The 16,841-nt window shown below is 34.2% G+C and overlaps 1 protein-coding gene across 2 annotated transcripts; it reads left to right on the forward strand.

The window, feature by feature from the left end:
* The first annotated feature begins 743 nt into the window (after positions 1 to 743).
* On the forward strand, positions 744 to 15,809 carry GDE1 (glycerophosphodiester phosphodiesterase 1). 2 transcript variants are annotated; one of them, XM_052001742.1, is made up of 6 exons: positions 744 to 1,174; positions 7,928 to 8,103; positions 9,392 to 9,497; positions 11,635 to 11,727; positions 14,461 to 14,672; positions 15,147 to 15,809. In XM_052001742.1, exons 1-6 carry the CDS (start codon positions 914 to 916, stop codon positions 15,292 to 15,294), a joined length of 996 nt encoding a protein of 331 aa, XP_051857702.1. In that variant the 5' UTR covers positions 744 to 913; the 3' UTR covers positions 15,295 to 15,809. The 2 variants fall into 2 exon arrangements, with proteins under 2 accessions (XP_051857702.1, XP_051857712.1); XM_052001752.1 differs by having other exon boundaries at positions 1,088 to 1,174; positions 7,932 to 8,103.
* Positions 15,810 to 16,841: the final 1,032 nt, after the last annotated feature.

Raw genomic sequence — 16,841 nt, forward strand, 5'->3', positions numbered from 1 at the left:
CTGTTCCAAGGGCCCCAGGTGAATGAATCTTTCCTTGCATCCCAAAGAGACAGACCCTAAGTGATTTGCCCATGGGTCTCACAGGTATAAGTGGCAAGAAGGATGCAAGTTATTACATAATAATAATTAGGAATCGACTTCAGAGAGTTTAATTTTATCAAGGTTATACCCTGAATGAATGAATGAATGAATGAATAGAAGAATTAGAACTGAAAGCCAAGTTCTGTTCCATGAAAGAATGAACTGACGTAAAAAAAATAGCATTTTAAAACAATTACTCTTCTACTAGTTAATCTTTCCTAAGGAAATGATTTTATATTTATCAGGGTGGTTTTTCTTTAGACAAACAAATCATAGATCATTTATATAGAGTGCTTCAATATTTACATAATACGCTACAAGTATAATTTCATTTGCTCTTCCCAACAACACTGCGAAATAGGTGCTTTTATTATTATCCCTTTTTTGCAGATGAGGAAAGTGAGGCTAAGTAACTTGCACATACAAACTCTTTATTTGAGGGTGCATTTGAACTTCGGAATTAGTGCCTCGACCACTGCGCCACCTAGTGGCCGTCCTACAGAACAAGGGTGAGTATAGCATAAGATAGCTAAAGACAGCCATCATCCATAGTCAGATCGAAGGTCTACGGGAACTCGAGACTTCAAACTAGGTCCTGTTGCTATAGCACCAGCCCCGCCTTGAACGCCCTGGAGCTCCGAGATGCTGATTGGTCCTCGGGGAGGCTCCCTTTCCGGATGTGCCCGGACCGGCCATTGTGCGCGCCGGTTCCCTCTGCGGGTGACGGCTCCGATCGTCCCCCTGTCCCGCTTCTCTGTCTCTTCGCGGAGCCCGGCGGGTCCGGGACTCTGTCTCGGAGGCTGCGGGTGCCGGCGCCGGCGCCGGCCCCGACATGTGGCTGTGGGAGGAGCAGGGGGGCCTCCTGGCCTCCTTCTCCTTCCTGTTCTTGCTGCTGCTAATCCTGACCCGCAGCCCCTTCAACTCCTGCCTCTTCACCTTCAGTTTCTACCTGCTGCTGCGCTTCTTCAGCTTCGAGCCGGTGCCCAACCGCCGGGCCCTGCAGGTGCTGAGGCCCCGCGGCCGCATCTCCGCCATCGCCCACCGCGGCGGCTGCCACGATGCCCCTGAGAACACGCTGGCCGCGATTCGGGAGGTAAGGAAAGGGAGCCCTTCTCCCAGTCCCCGTGGTTCCCCTCACCCCTGTCCCTACCGCAAGTTATCCCCACTGCAGGCTACCCCCTCGCAACTTTTCCAGAAATGGGGTCTCTGTGGCCCCTTGCTAACCCTCTCTGAGCCTCAGTTGGGAGGATCAAGTGTGGGGAACGCCTTGCAATTTTTACAGTGCCATATCAATGCATTATTATTACTCATTATTAAAGTTATATTTAGGTGACTCAGTGGATGAGAGCTGGCTCTGTAATACCAGAGTTCAGATGTCATCTCAGTCACTTAATTGCATGACTACGGACAATCACTCTACCTCAGTTTTCCCATTTGTAAAATGAATAGGAAAGCCCCACATGAGGGTATCAATCATAATCTTGTATAAGGAATAAACGTTGCAAATCTTACAGTACTATATCTATGTGCATAGTTATTCATTATTGAAAGTCGGTAGGTTAGTTTAGAGGATATAAGTTCCAGACCTGGATTCAGAATACCAGAATTCAAGTGTCCATTCAACTTCATTTTCTCAATTTGCAAAATTGGAGGAGGGAGGAAATGATAGCCTCAGTTCCACTAGGTAGTTATGAGCATCAAGCATGCTGCTAGGTAGTAACACTTTGCAAATCTCACAGTTGGGAATTATTATTATTAAATCATTAAAGGCAGCAGGGTGGCTCAGTGAATGAGATGCAGAGAGTTCAAATGTGGCTTCATTTATTTTTTAATCGCATGACTGAGCCAAATCTCTTTTAACCGCTGGCTATCTCAGTTTTCCCATTTGTAAAATGGGTTGTGGTGGTGATAGCCTCTGTTCTACCAGGTAGCTGTGAACGTCAAATATGGTAATGTATAGGTAGCACTTAGAGCCCCTAAATGGCACATGGATAGAAGCCTGGGGTAAGGGAAAACTTATCTTCCTGATTTTAAGCCCAGGTTTAGGCAGCTATGTGACCCCGACCAAGTCACTTTATTTTTTTTTGCCTCAGTTTCCTCATCTGTAAATTGAACTGGAAAAAGGAAATGGCCAACCATTCCAGTATCTCTGCCCAAAAAAAACGCCAAATGGAGTCACAAAAAATCATACAAAACTGAAAGCAGATTGTACTTATGATCAATTATGGATGACCTATTTCCATTCTCTAGACCAAAGCTTCTTAAACTGTGTAGTGTGGGATCATTTAACTGAATGTGAGTCACTAAGAAAGTTTGGCAACAATAAAAAGATTTTATTCTTTATGTAAAAATAAATGAGCACACCCATCTCCTGAATATGCAAAATTGTTTTTCTTTTAATAAATGTCCAAATTACATATAAACCAAATAATTATTTTCAAATAAATTTCATTATGACTTACCTGTGAATATTTGATATGTATATCTATTTTATATATTATATACCTGGGGTTGTGTAAAAATTTCTCAGGCTAAAAGGAGTAGCTAGTGAAAAAAAATTAAAATGCTCTGCATTAGACCAGAGGTTCTTAATCTTTTTGTGTCATAAATTCTTTTGGCAGTCTGTTGCAAAGATCTGGGTGTCTCTTTTCTTTTCTTTAATGTTTGTTAATGCATAAACTAAACAACATTTAGGAATGCAAAGAAAACCATTATACTGAAATAATTTTGGATATATCTATTTACAAAAAAAAGTTTCTGGGATCTGTGGGAACCTCTGCTCCAGACAAATAGCAGCATAAACTATGATAATCTCTCTGACTTTCCTAAATTGTCCTTTTCCCTACGGGAACCTCTCGTGACACTTGAAATTCCTGGTCTTTCTTACAGTAGTTTCTTGATTTGACTCAAGATATCATAAGTGAAATGTATGCATAGGGCATCGGACTTTGGCATTCAAGTGATCTGATGGGGCTCTGCTAAACATTAGCTATATGTCCTTGGGCAAATAATTCTTTAAACATTCTTTATCTCTAATTTAATGTGTGGAGTTGGACTAGATATATATATATTTTATATATAATAACTTTGTAATTACTCTTTAAAGTTTGAAAAACAGTTTACAAAATTTATCCTCCAAACAATACTTGAAGGACCTTTATTATCTTGATTTTAAAGATGAGAAAACTATGAGATAGACAAAGATTAGTTGATTTTCCCAGGTTCATACAGCTAGTAAATGTGTGGTGGCATTTGAACTCAGATCTTCCTGAATTTAAGTCCATTTTTTCCTACCATTTGATTATCACTTTGCTATCAAGTATTCTGTTATTTTCATCTTTCTGTGCCTTTTTCCATGCCATGAGGTACAGCAGTGATTTTAAGGGCTTCACTCTGGGCTCAGTAAAAAGTTTAAAGGTTTAAAGTCAGGAGACAGGAAGAGCAGAAATGAATACTTGAAATGGTAGCTATTAGTAGTCCTCAGTATTCTCTCTCGTTCCCCACCTACCACTTTGCTTAGTTGCTGGAAGTTTGCTGGAAGATTGAGTGTCTTTTCAACTTACTGTAAATTTCATATGGTTTCTTTATTTATCTAATGAAATAGACATTTTCCATCACAAACTATTAATAATTCAAAAAGCATCAATGAAAGTAATAAAGAAAAATGATAGGAATTAATTTTTTTCAGGATCAATAGTATTAATAGATTTCATCTTACAAATACTTAACATAAACTATCTAAAAGTATATATAGCACTCTCCTAAGCATAGAGTAGATGGTAAATATTTGTTAATTAATTTTGTAATACAGAGTTTGTGTGTGTGTTTGTAACTGAAGCAGTACCATGTTTGAGGACTTTTCTAAAAATGAAAATTGTTTTTATGTACATGATAATTCATGTTTTAGAAACAACCAAAAGCCCAATATTTGCTTTTTCTTGGCTGTTTTATTGAAAGCAATGTTTTTCTATCTGTAGGAAATGAAATTCATCTCTAGGCAACAATATTTGGTGCCATCTTGATAACCAATAATGATTAGCACTTTAGCAATTTGAGTGATTCTCATAAGAAACAGTTGACTTCCTGAAAAGTCATTTTGGAGTATAAGATCTAGATTTAAAAAAAAAAATTTTTTTTTGAAAACCAGCAATATTTATTAGATATAACCTATGGAAGGATGTGGTCTTGTTTCTAAAGACAGGAGCACATGACTTATTCTTGCGTTTTCCTCTCTCTTTCCGCATTCATGGTTCCTATTTATATAATAAGTTAAAATATCTGCTCTTTACCATTTAGAACCTAGGGAAGAAATGTGGGAAAAGATACAATTTGAGAAAGATTATAAACAAAAAGGAGGAGGCAAGTTGACCAAAGGGTGTTACAGAGCAAGACACCCTTGTGAAACCTTGAGTCATGAAGGTATTTTTTTTGGTACTTGTATAAATACAAGATCTAGAAAATAAGAATATATCTCTCTAGAGTAAGTTAGGTGTCATCAGTCATTTATGACCTGAGTTTTTAAAAATAAATTTAAAGCAATTTTTAGCAGCTGAAGAAAAGTCAATTCATTTGTACTTAGGAATATCCATTTCTCCTTTTTTCCTTTTGCTTTTAGATAAGCATCTGCTTAGTTATTAAAACCTTGTTCGGGATCCTTTATCTTCTAGGAAAAGATTGGAAATGTGCACTAAATTATACAAAGCCGGGGGGGGGGGGGGGGGACGGACACAGAAGGGGTGGGTATGTGTGGGGGGGGGGGGGGAGAGAGACAGAGACAGAAACGAGAGATGTGAGTAGTTAAGAATTTCCTTAAGTTAGTGCTTTATATTTTGGGCCTGCCAGGTGCCTCCTTAAAGGGGTAATTTTTGGTAGGTGACAATGCCCATGGTTACTGAGTTTCTTTTAATGATTTTTAGAAATGTTTGAGCAACTGCAACCTAAAAAGTAGTAGGTAACTTATTCTGGAAGACAGACAAAATTGTCAAGTAAAATAACAAAATAGAAGGGAGATGAAAACCAAAAATTATCTCCAAAGTTCTGAATAATTATAAAAATTATGAAGCTAAAGTAAATATTTTATTTTTAGGAAGCACTATTTGGATATCACTGGGTTTTAATTACTTTGATTCAGTTCAATTCAATACTCATCGTATATTAAGGACTTCTATGAGAAAGAGATTCCTGCAAAGAAAAATACTCTTCCTGAGTTACTATTGGCACTTTACTATACATAATAAACGAGTAAATACAACAAACTTTAAGGAGAGTTGCACTGACAATTAAGAAGATTAGGCAAGACCTCCCATAGGAAATGGGACTTGCCCTGAGCTCATCCAGAAGGAAGTGAGAGATTGTTAAAGGTGGACTTGAGAAGAGAATGCAACCCTCCTTGGCTGGAGGGTTCCAAGAAGAATGCTAAAATCTAGTACAGGACTTTTGTTCAGAAAGAAAACTGGAAAAATAGGCCAGAACTAGATTTTGAAAGGATTTAAAAGTCAAATTGAGGGAGGGTTTTTTAATCTTATCGTAAAGACAATAGCCTTTTTAAACGGGGAAATAGCATGGACACACCTATTAACTCCCATTTCTCAAGTCTAGTTTAAGAAAATCAACAAAGCTACACAATGTATTTTAAGTTTATTTTTTCAGAGTTGTAAAGCACTTTAATGGTATTTTTCCTTCCTTTGAAGATTTGTTTTCTGGTTACTATGTTTATTGAACTGAACTAGTTTATTGTGAGAAGGGCTTTTGAAAAGATTTCTTTTTCTGTGAAGTCATAAGATGAAAACAGTATTTTATCATTGGAAAAGCAGACAGGTTTCAAATCAAAATTTTGTCACTTACTGTATCTTTGACCTCAGAGATAGTTACATAATTTTTTTTTCACTCTAAAATGAAAAGTTTGGATTAGACTCTAGTAAGATCTTTTCTGGCTTTGAATCTGTCTTGGGTAGGCTGTGAAAATAGATGTTACAGTGTAACCTTATTGTATCAAATATTTTTTAAAAATTACAACATGCACATAAGGTGTTTAACTTTTTTGAAAGATAATGGAAGAAGAAGTTCCTTAAAGATACTAAAAACAGTAAAATTGGTCATGAAAAATTTATTGGTACATTTCTGTTTCTTTAACTGGGGGCAAATAATTGTAAATTCTAGATGTTGAAACTTGATCTTTTCCCCTCTGTGTGTGGCAGGTAAATTAAGATGATCTTAAATGAGGAAAAATGAATAAAAGTGCAATATATCCTTATATTTTTAATACCAGGTAATAAGGATATCATCTATTCCATGACAGGAAAGAGACACTGTATATATGTGTTGCAATTATAACCCCCAGTTTAATTGATTGGCGGCATCAGGTGTTGATAAGTTATTGCATCATAAAAATGATTCAATAACTTTCCAAAATGTACCTTTTAAGACAGCTAATTGTAATAATGTCATCCCTTATGCAAACATTTTTAATAAAGTCCTAAACACAATTGTGTTGGAGAAAAATGACTAGAAAAACTTCAGCCATAAAGAAGTTTTTAAGAAATAAATACAAAGTTGGTGTGAAATTAGAAACAGGCTTCCAGTAGATGACCTAGAGGAGTATGGCCTATGATAAATTATAATTGAAGCCATCAGGGCAATTAACTATTATCTTTATTCTTTACCATCTTTAACTATTAGCCAGTATTCAGTAACACTAACAAACAAAATTTAAAACTATCACCTAGAAACATTTGGGTGTTAAATGTAGTGAGGTAAACAAAAGAAAATTGGCTCATCCTGGATGTGTAAATGGAATGAACTGTCTAATTGCCAAGCCTTGGGGATTAAGAAGTGCTACTTCATTAAACAAACAGCACTGATATATAAACATTTGTGAGTCATTAATGACGAAACATAATTACCAACCTTTTAAAAAGGATAATCCAAGAAAATTTAGGTCCTATATGTCACTTTTTTGTCTTACTGCTTAGGGTTAGTCATAACTGTTCCAATCTAGATGTCCTGCTTTTACCAACTTTACAATGACTACAGATTCCCCATTTCTTCACATTTGTTCCTTCTTTCCATAATAATTAATCTTTTAAAATTTAAAACTGCATCTAACTAAACTATTAGTATTGTGTATAATCCCATGATCCCAGAATCAGTGAAGACTTTATTCTTTTTTTTTTTTTTAAAGGATTTTTGTTTGTTTGTTTAATTGCCAATTTTTTATTTTGGAAGTAAGGTTGGCTAATAAAATTTTGAAATGAATCTAAGTCTTCTATTTAGAGGATATGCTACTACACTGAGGAGCCTGGTTTAATTTGAATGAATAAAATGTTCCTTAAACTTGAAATCTTTATAAAGAGTTGTCCTTTTAAGGAATGAGTGCTAGTGTTGGCTAAAATTTAGTATTCTAGTTTTATTCTTAAACTAAAGCAACCAGCAGATACTTCCCTCTCCTGAGACTATTGGGAAACAATTATTCTCATCTCACAGGATTTACCAGTCTGTTAGCCTCCTACGGTAATCTTTGTGTTTATATTTATAAGTAATGTATTATTTCACCTCCACTAGTACATATTATCTTCAACAAAATTCAAGGTCCTTTGTGTTCTAAATAGGGCTATAAAGATATATTTTTATGGTTTTCCAGAGCAACATCTTGGATGGGTCCATTTTCTTTTGTACTTCATTGCTTTAATTACCACTACTAGCAAAATAGCAATTTATCTAACATTTCAACTTTCAAATCCCTCTCCTTTCCCCTATTATATGCTATAAACACTAATACATTGACATTGATATTGTTCAGTAATTGTTACTAATATTTGACATTAACATTGTTGATGTTTTTGTTAAGGCAGCTAAGAATGGAGCAACAGGTGTGGAGCTGGACGTTGAATTTACAGCAGATGGCATTCCTGTCCTAATGCATGATGAGACAGTAGATAGGACTACTGATGGAACAGGTCGTTTGAATGATATGACATTTGCTGAAGTTAGGAAACTTAATCCAGCAGCAAACCACAGATTGAGGTAAGTACATCACTTTGCATTTAGCTATCTTTTTAATTGGTTTGGAGATTGATGGGAGATATCATATGCAGATGAAAATTATCATAAATTTGGAAAAAAATCTCTCTGGCATATGTACCCTGCTGCTTTGAAGTATATCACCAAAAATAGAAGTAGGGCCTGGTGTGGCACTCATTTGTAAGTATCTGCTCAATATAACTCAGGTCATATAGTTGCATCATTTTCTTTTAACTTTCTATATTTTTGTTTCCCAACATTAACTTCTATTCAGAAATAAATAATTCTTTTAAAAATTCCAAATTATTCATATTTTTCAGGCCAAAAATTGCATCTAAGTCATTTATGTTGGCCAGATCAATGCTAGATATAATAGTAGTATTGCCTTACACTTGGCTTTCATGTATACTCTTAGTTTTTTCCCCAGTACTTTGTTAACATTTAAATTTATTGCTGGTGTTTAGTATATATTGTAAGACCCCCTAGATTGTTTTCTGTTAAACTTGTACTAAGACTTTTTTTTTTTTTAATTTGTGGAGATTTTTAACCCTCCTTGATAATTATTTTTCATTGGTCCCAAATTAACATTATTATATTTTATCTTCTCCAAAATAGTAAAATATGATTAAAATATTTCTAAAGCATCACCTATTCTTCTTGAGTTGCTTTCGATGGTAAATTTGATAACCATATTTCATCAATAATTTAATCATTCAAGTTAAAATTCATGGAAGTATTAAACAGGTCTAATGCTCAAGCCAAGTCTTGCTATGTTGTTTCTTGTGTTTGCACAGGAACACCCTGAAAATTTATTTTTAGCATATACAGATCCTATTAACCCAGTTGTGATATCCATTTATACTCTTAAAGTGAATGTGACCTTATTTTCTCAAAACAATCAAAATGAAGCACAAAAAAACAGTTTTAACAAGAATAGAAAATACAATTTAATAACAGTAGAAAGTAAATTACTATAGCTGCTCGCTGTAATCAACTATAACTTTGCTTATGATATTATGAGTATGAAAAGGGGGAAACCCTTACAGGAGAAGTGTTGGGTTTTTGTTTTGTTTTAATGTAGCAGAAAACTGATTTTTTCCCCCTCTCTTAACTAAGGAAAGATAAAAAGGTTCATTTTTGGATTTAGTTGAGTAGAATAAATAAGGATTGATCCTATTTCCTTGTAGTGCAAAAGTAATGTGCAAGAAAAAAGGGAGGTCTTTTCAACTGAACTTTTGTTTTTTTCTTCTTTTTCTGTGATCTTCTACCTTATTTTCCTTCCATTTTATAGGAATAATTTCCATGGTGAAAAAATACCTACTCTGAAGGAAGCCATTATGGAATGCCTAGATCATAACCTCACAATCTACTTTGATGTCAAGAGCCATGCAGCTATGGTACAGTTTTATGCCATGGATCTTCTCTTAAAAAAAAAAATCCTTTTTAGCCAATCATTTCCATATTAATCATTTTAGATGTGATTTTGTCATAAATGTACTTTTTCATATAAGTATATCCTGCTTAAAGAAATCTCATCATAAAGAAATATAACTTCATAGGATAATAAATGTAGAAAATGCATTGTTTAATAGTTCTTAATTACCTCTCAATGGGGAAATATCTAGCATATCAGGGAAACACAGAGAAAAGATCAGGCTTTTTTTACTAGCAAAGAATATACAAAGGAATACTGATCAGATCTATGTCTCTTAAAAGGATTATTTTATCCAGGAACCTAATTAACTAAACAGTTTAAAACCTAGGAAAAAATTGTTCAAATAAACCACTTTTAAACTAAAAGTTGTAAGTTTCTGATGCTCAGTGTATGACCAATTGGTTTTGGGATATATTTAATATTTCAGAAATCCAGAATATTTTGGATATTTATATAGGCAATTTACAAGATACATTTTCTTTTCACATGGATCATGTCCCAAGGAAATATGGTTTCTGGTATAGTGTTTATTCTTTTTGACATATCAAAGGACATTCTTTTATTAGGAAGTCACTATATTTTCTTGAAATATTTATTTTTAAAAGATTTGCTGCATTTTTAAATTTTATATCCTAGAACCAAATATTTTCCCCCACAAAAACAGGTACTTTATAATGAAAATCTTTGGGAAAACGTAGCCCAGTTTATAGACATCTTTTCAAGAGTATATCTATTTTGTAAAATAATGTATATCCATACTTAAAGAAGGATACAGAAATGATGGTTTAGCTTTTTTTTTTTTTTTTAAACACAGGATATTCAATCATTAGATAAACACAGGGGAAAGCCCTAGTTCCATTTTCTTGCACGAGAGAGGCCCAGTTGCTTTTGTAAAGGGAATGTGAATAAAAATAGGATTCCTGATGAGTTCTTAGTGAAGTGGGAGTTGGCTACCTTTTCAGTCAGGATCTACTTGGCTCTCCTTTTTCTTTCTTTTTCTCCAGTATTCAGAGCTATATGAGATATCTCTTTTCCCAATAATAATCACAAGAAATAGTAACATTCAGAGTTAAATTTGGGAAATGCTTGATGATTCTCTTTTTTTTTTTTTTTAGTTTTAAAGAATGGTAAAAAAAAAAAAAAAATTACATAAAAAGGCATACGTGTACCAAGTCAGATTTAAGTAATTTAAACATACTTAAAAATTGAGTTATCAGAAGAAAATAAAACAGCATATGGAATTTAAGCTTATATTATCAAGGGATTAGAAAACTTTTGTTTTTTTAAAGGCATTTCTCTTTCACTGATGAAAGAAAAAAAGAGTCTTGGGTCATTTCGAAATCATTTACATGAAAATCTTTTGCTTACATTTGAATGTTCCATGACTGACATTCAAGGAAATGTCTAGTATCTTAGATAAAATAATGAAACCATAGTGTCTATATGGAAAGCTACTCAAGTCATGTAATTCATTTGTTGCTAGAAACAGATGAAATCACCCATAGGATATTAGAACTAGAATGGAATTTGTTAGAGAAAATCAAGTCTCTGCATTTTGTAGAAGAAGTAAAGCAGCCCAGAGAGATGAGATAAGGTGACAGCAGAATTGAGAGCCTGATTCTCATGACCCTACCCTGGGCTCTTTATATTGTGCCATCTGTGCCTTTCACATAATTGGGCTCTGGCATGAGGAAAACTCTCTGTTCTCCAAGCTCCTTATTTTCCTTGCTGATAACTATTCTAGAATTACAGAAGTGTTTGTCAAATATTTTAGCTTAAAGGAACTTTCCTAAACCAGAATATGGGGGAAGGAATTTCAAACCTTTCCTTCTAGGAGCATCCCACCTGTACAATGAAGAGGTGAGACTACCAACAAAGAAGTAGAAAACAAAGTAGCAATGCCACAGCTTCTACCCTATGTGATGTGAGTTTAAACATTTGAGATTTTACTGTATTTCTTTCAGCGTCTCACTTTGGTACCCTCCCTCCCACCCCATGTGATTACCTGCTATAGATAGTATATAATTAATGAATTCTTGTTAATTGATATATTTTAAAATGGCTTTATTCATACAAATCTCTCATTTTCTTCTCTATAGGCTGCTGAGGCTCTAAAACATATGTATATGGAATTTCCTAGGTTATACAACACCAGTATTGTCTGCTCTTTCATGCCAGAAGTTATCTATAAGGTGAAATATATTATTTGTTTAAGTACTTAGGATTTGCGATGATAATAATGTGTCATTAGAGGTGCCAAGTTGAAATGAAGTAGTAGCATTCACTATTTAGCATTTAATGTATCATCCTACCATCAGCCCTTCTGCCTCTTTTGTGATAAATAGCACCATTTTTTCTTTTTTTTTTAAATTTAAGTTTTTTATTTTCAAAACATCTGCAAGGATAAATTTTCAACATTGACCCATGAAAAACCTTGTGTTCCCATTTCCCCTCTTTTCCCCCACTCCTTCCCTTAGATGGCAGGTAATCTAATATATGTTAAACATGGTAAAAAACATATATTAAATCTAATATATATACATATTTATGCAATTATATTGCTGCACAAGAAAAATCAGATCAAAAAGTAAAAAAGAAAAGAAAATTCAAGCAAACCACAACAAAAAGTGAAAATGCTATGTTGTGACCCATCCTCAGTTCCTACAGTCTTCTCTCTGCATATAGATGCGTCTCTCCATCACAAGTCTATTGGAACTGGCCTGCATTAACTCATTGTTGAAAAGAGCCACGTCCATCAAAATTGATCCTTATATAATCTTGTTGTTGCCAAATAGCACCATTTTTTCAAAATGTATTGGCCTTTGATGGTAGAATGAGATATCACAAACCAGTACCTATATGGGCAATTGATTAACTTTCACATTTTTAGAATTAAAGTTTGCCCAGATGAATCAATTAATAAGAGTTTGTTCAGCTCCATCATATGCCACTAACTTTGCTAAGTGATAAAGATGTGATTGTGGCAATTTAAACATTTCTGATTTTCAAGAAGCATAATAGGACTAACTATTCCAATAGGACAAATAACAAGTATGTTTGTAGTTTACACAGAATTAATGTAAAGATTAAAAATGCAAAGTAGTATGTGAACTAGAAGAAGAAGGATTCTGTGAGGTAGATGTCAGAAATAAATACGTTCCAGGGACGGCCAATACAAAGGCATGAAGATGGGAAATGGAATCATGTTTGAGTAACAGAAAGGCATTTTGGTTGGCTCAAAGTGCTGGCTGCAGAAGGGGAATAATATCTATTGAGGTTAGAAAGGTAGGTTGAGGTCAGGTTTTTAGAACTTTTATAGTTAATATTTTTTATTATAGTAATCTAATTGAGAGTTGATGAGGACTTGAATTAAAGTAGGAACTGTGGAATATGAGAAGAATTAAATGTGTGAAATGTTATGGAGGTAGAAACAGCAAGATTAAATGGGAAAAGGAAAATTGAGTTTTCCCTTGGACGTATTGAATTGAATTTGAGAAGTTTCTAGGATTACCAATTTGAAATGTCCATTAGGTGAAGTGGAACTAAAGCTTTGGAGAAAGATTGGATTATGCTGAATATGTTGATCTGTGAGTCTTCTGTAGAGAAATGATAAATCCACGCCTGAGCTGATGAAATCACCAAGAAAGGGTGTAGAAAGGAGAAACCTAGCACAGTCTTGGGGAAAAGTGCAGAATCCATAGTTAAGAGGAATGATTTGATAAGCCAGCAAAGTAGATGTAGAAAAAGTGGTCATACAGATAAGAAGAGAACCAGAAAAGAGTAATGTCATAAAAACCTAGAAAGGAAAAAGTGATTTAGTAGGGGAGTATGGTCAAAAATGTAAAGTACGATACATGAGTGGGGGGAAAAGAGTAAACGTTAAGTGCTTATTTTGTGTGCCAGACACTATTCTAAGACTTTGCAAGTCATCTTATTTGTTTATAAATTGAGAAAGGATGAGAATTTTTTAAACATCAGTGAGTGGATTTTTTCAACTAAGATTGCTAGTAATTTTGGAAAGAGAAGTTTCAGCAGTTGCCTTTATGAAATTGGAACCCAGCCTACAAAGAGTTGAGGAGAATGATTGAAATAGAAATTTGCTGGTAAATATATGTCTGTAGAACACATGTAGAGATAGGGAATTAATTAGGGAGTTTGGCCAGAATCTACCTATGTTAAACATTTTAGACCTCAATATTATTTAAAAAAAAAAAAAAATACTGAAACGGCCTTATAATCATTTAAAAATTTTCTATTTAAAAAAAAAAAAGATTCTTTGTAAGTAGTATTTCTGAAAAAATTTTCAACATAGTGCTGAAAAATTCTCAGAGACTAAGTATTCAAATACTTAGATAAAAAGGATTCCCACCAGAAATGTCAAACACAGAGCAAGCTTGCATGTAGCCTGCAGTACTCCTGAGTGCAACCCAAACAAGATTAAAATGTATTTGGGAAATATTTAGCAATATAAATAAAAATACACTTTAACATAGATAATATTACAGTTTAAAACTAATTGAAGAGAAGGCCCACAGGGATTCTTATGTGTAGTTTAATGGCATCCATTTCTGTTTGAATTTGATCCCATTGTTCTGTCACCTCCTTCCCCCATTTTACACTGAGGAAACTAAGCTCCAAAGAAATGATAAGGCTTTTGCAAGGTCATAAAACAACTAAAAATTTGTGATTTGTTTACTCAGTAGAAAATGAGAGGGAGATCCAGAAGAGAAAGTGTGGTTAGGACATCAACTAGGAAAACAGCCTTCCACTGTAGGGGCTTTTTGAATCTTGGAGTTGTTTAAAGCAAAAAATTGTAATCCGCCCTTTCCATCACAATATCTGTTGTATTGAGTGCATTTACCAAATCAAAGACTTAGTTTAAAGCTTTTTCCTTTGTGGAAAAATTCTACAAAATTCTTTTTCAGATGAGGCAAGCAGACCGTAATGTTGTGACAGCTTTAACCCATAGACCTTGGAGCCTTAGTTATTTTGGAGATGGAAAACGACGCTATGATTCTCTTTGGAAGCATTTTTTGTATATGCTGTTGGATATTCTCCTAGATTGGAGTTTACATAATATTTTGTGGTACCTCTGTGGAATTTCAGCTTTTCTTATGCAGAAGGATTTTATATCTATGTAAGTTGAAAAAAGTTATCATTTCCACTTAATGCTGCTCTGATGCTTTTAAGGCATAAGAAAGATTTTTTTCTTCAACCTCCAGCAACATGATAGTGCACTAGTTCTTTTTAAAAATTGTAAGTAAAGAGTTTGCAGTTGTGATGTGGATTGTATCCTTCCTTTCATTAAATCACAACCTTCCCTCAAAAGAACCTTCTCTTCTTGAATCCCTCAACCTCTGAACCACCCCTGTTGACAATTATAAAAGCACAATGAATTATGAAATACAATTATGAAATTGTATATTTCTATTGAAATGTTCTTACTACTCCTAATAGATTATAAACCCTTTGAAGATATAATCTATTTTACTTATTCCAAAGTATTTTTATGTGCTCTGTTTACTGTAAGTAAATGCCTAGTAACAAAGATAGTTGGTCAATATCCTAATAAACTGTCTTTCTGTTTTCACTCCTCCTGTCTTTCTCCCAGGGCCTATTTGAAGAGATGGTCAGCTAAAGGGATTCATGTTGTTGCTTGGACTGTGAATACATATGAAGAGAAAAAATTCTATGAAAGCTATCTTCAATCCAGCTATATAACTGACAGCATGTTAGAAGACTGTAGCCCTCATTTCTAAACGACTACCCTTTTGCAGGGACTCTGAAACTGCTGTCTTTATTCAGGAAATCTAAATACCTGGATAAAAGCTCTGAGTTCTCAAGGATCAGGTGGTTCACAGAAGTGTTGGTCAGAAATTGCATTTTAACTTGAATCAGAGCAGAATGGTGTGGTTGGCACTAAATTCTGTAGTATGCTTGAGTTCGTCATGGCTGATCTTGGGGGAATTGGTTCTGTGAGGAGGTTTGCCACTGCTTGCCCCTAATCCAACTGAGTTATATACTCAGTAGTGATAAGCACAGATTCATGTAATTTGTATGTATAAAAAAAATTACTGCAAATGTATGCAAAATGCATGTTGACTCAGACTGAACTTTTCTTACTTTTCACACTTAATGTATTCTTCAACTATTTGTATTTGGCCATGTTGAACAATGTATTATGGAAGTCAGATTTGGGAACCATACTAATGAAATTGTTAAGATGTATATTAATCATATAATACCCTAAGTAATAAACAATTTGAGAAAAATATCGGGTGTAATACAGTGAACACAGTTTACTTTTTCATGTTACTACTAGGCCTATGAAGGGCATGCTCACTATTAACATTTATAGCAGTTTAAACCAAATCATGAAAGAGAGGGATTTAGAGAAAGGAAAAAAAGAAAGGAAGATGGATATAAATATAACTGTACTCTCTAGTGACTACAACAAATAACTATCTTTTAAATCTTCATGAATTCATATTATATAGCTTCCATTGCTGCTTCAAATTATATAACACTGCCACAATAGTTTAGGAATAATTATCTTGGGAGTTCTTCATAATGGCTTGTTAGACCTCCCAGTAAATCTCTCTACCAAAAAAAAAAAAAAAAATGAACCATTTTTTCCCCAAAGCTTTCTTCCAGACTGAAGAACATATTGTAGCTAAGAGTAACTTCTTTAAACCAGTCCTAATTACCTACTGCTTACTTTATTGCTCCTAAGCCATTTCAGATTTTCTCTTTCACTTCATGTTGTATATTTGTCAGCTCCAATTCTTAACATCTTTAGCACTTAAATTGAGAACTCTTTTGAGGATCATAGACTTATAGAAAAAATATTTCAGGACTAATTCAGTATATCAGGGATTTCTTCAGTGGGATACTTTCTAGAATGAAGCAGATCACAACTTTAGATACTTTACTAGATAGTTTTCATAAGTAACTGACCAAAAATAATCACCATATAGTGAATAAGCCCTTTATGATTTGCTTAGGCAGTCTGGTCCTTGAACATTAGATACACTGCGTCTTTTTTTTTTTTTTTTTAAGATACTGAAATAGTCTACTATTTATTTCTCAAGCTCATTTTACAGATGAAGAGTGGAGGCAAACAAGTCCAAGTGCAAGAAAAATAAGATCAAAAGAAAAAATTTAAGAAAAAAAAACAAAGAAACAGTACCAACAAAAAAATGAGAAAACTATGCTTTGATCCACATTCAATTTCTGTCATGGGAGCCATCTGCTAGTGACTGCTGGGATCTAATTCTGACCAACAGAATAGATTCTGTTATGTGAG

The sequence above is a fragment of the Antechinus flavipes genome, chromosome 1 (assembly GCF_016432865.1).
Source record: "Antechinus flavipes isolate AdamAnt ecotype Samford, QLD, Australia chromosome 1, AdamAnt_v2, whole genome shotgun sequence".
Taxonomy (NCBI): Eukaryota; Metazoa; Chordata; class Mammalia; order Dasyuromorphia; family Dasyuridae; genus Antechinus; species Antechinus flavipes.

Excerpts from the sequence above, each read along its gene's own strand:
- GDE1 (XM_052001742.1), top strand. The coding sequence starts at position 914 with ATGTGGCTGTGGGAGGAGCAGGGGGGCCTCCTGGCCTCCTTCTCCTTC. Across the intron at positions 1,175-7,927 it reads CGCTGGCCGCGATTCGGGAG|GCAGCTAAGAATGGAGCAAC; the intron begins GTAAGGAAAGGG and ends GTTTTTGTTAAG. Across the intron at positions 11,728-14,460 it reads TGCCAGAAGTTATCTATAAG|ATGAGGCAAGCAGACCGTAA; the intron begins GTGAAATATATT and ends ATTCTTTTTCAG.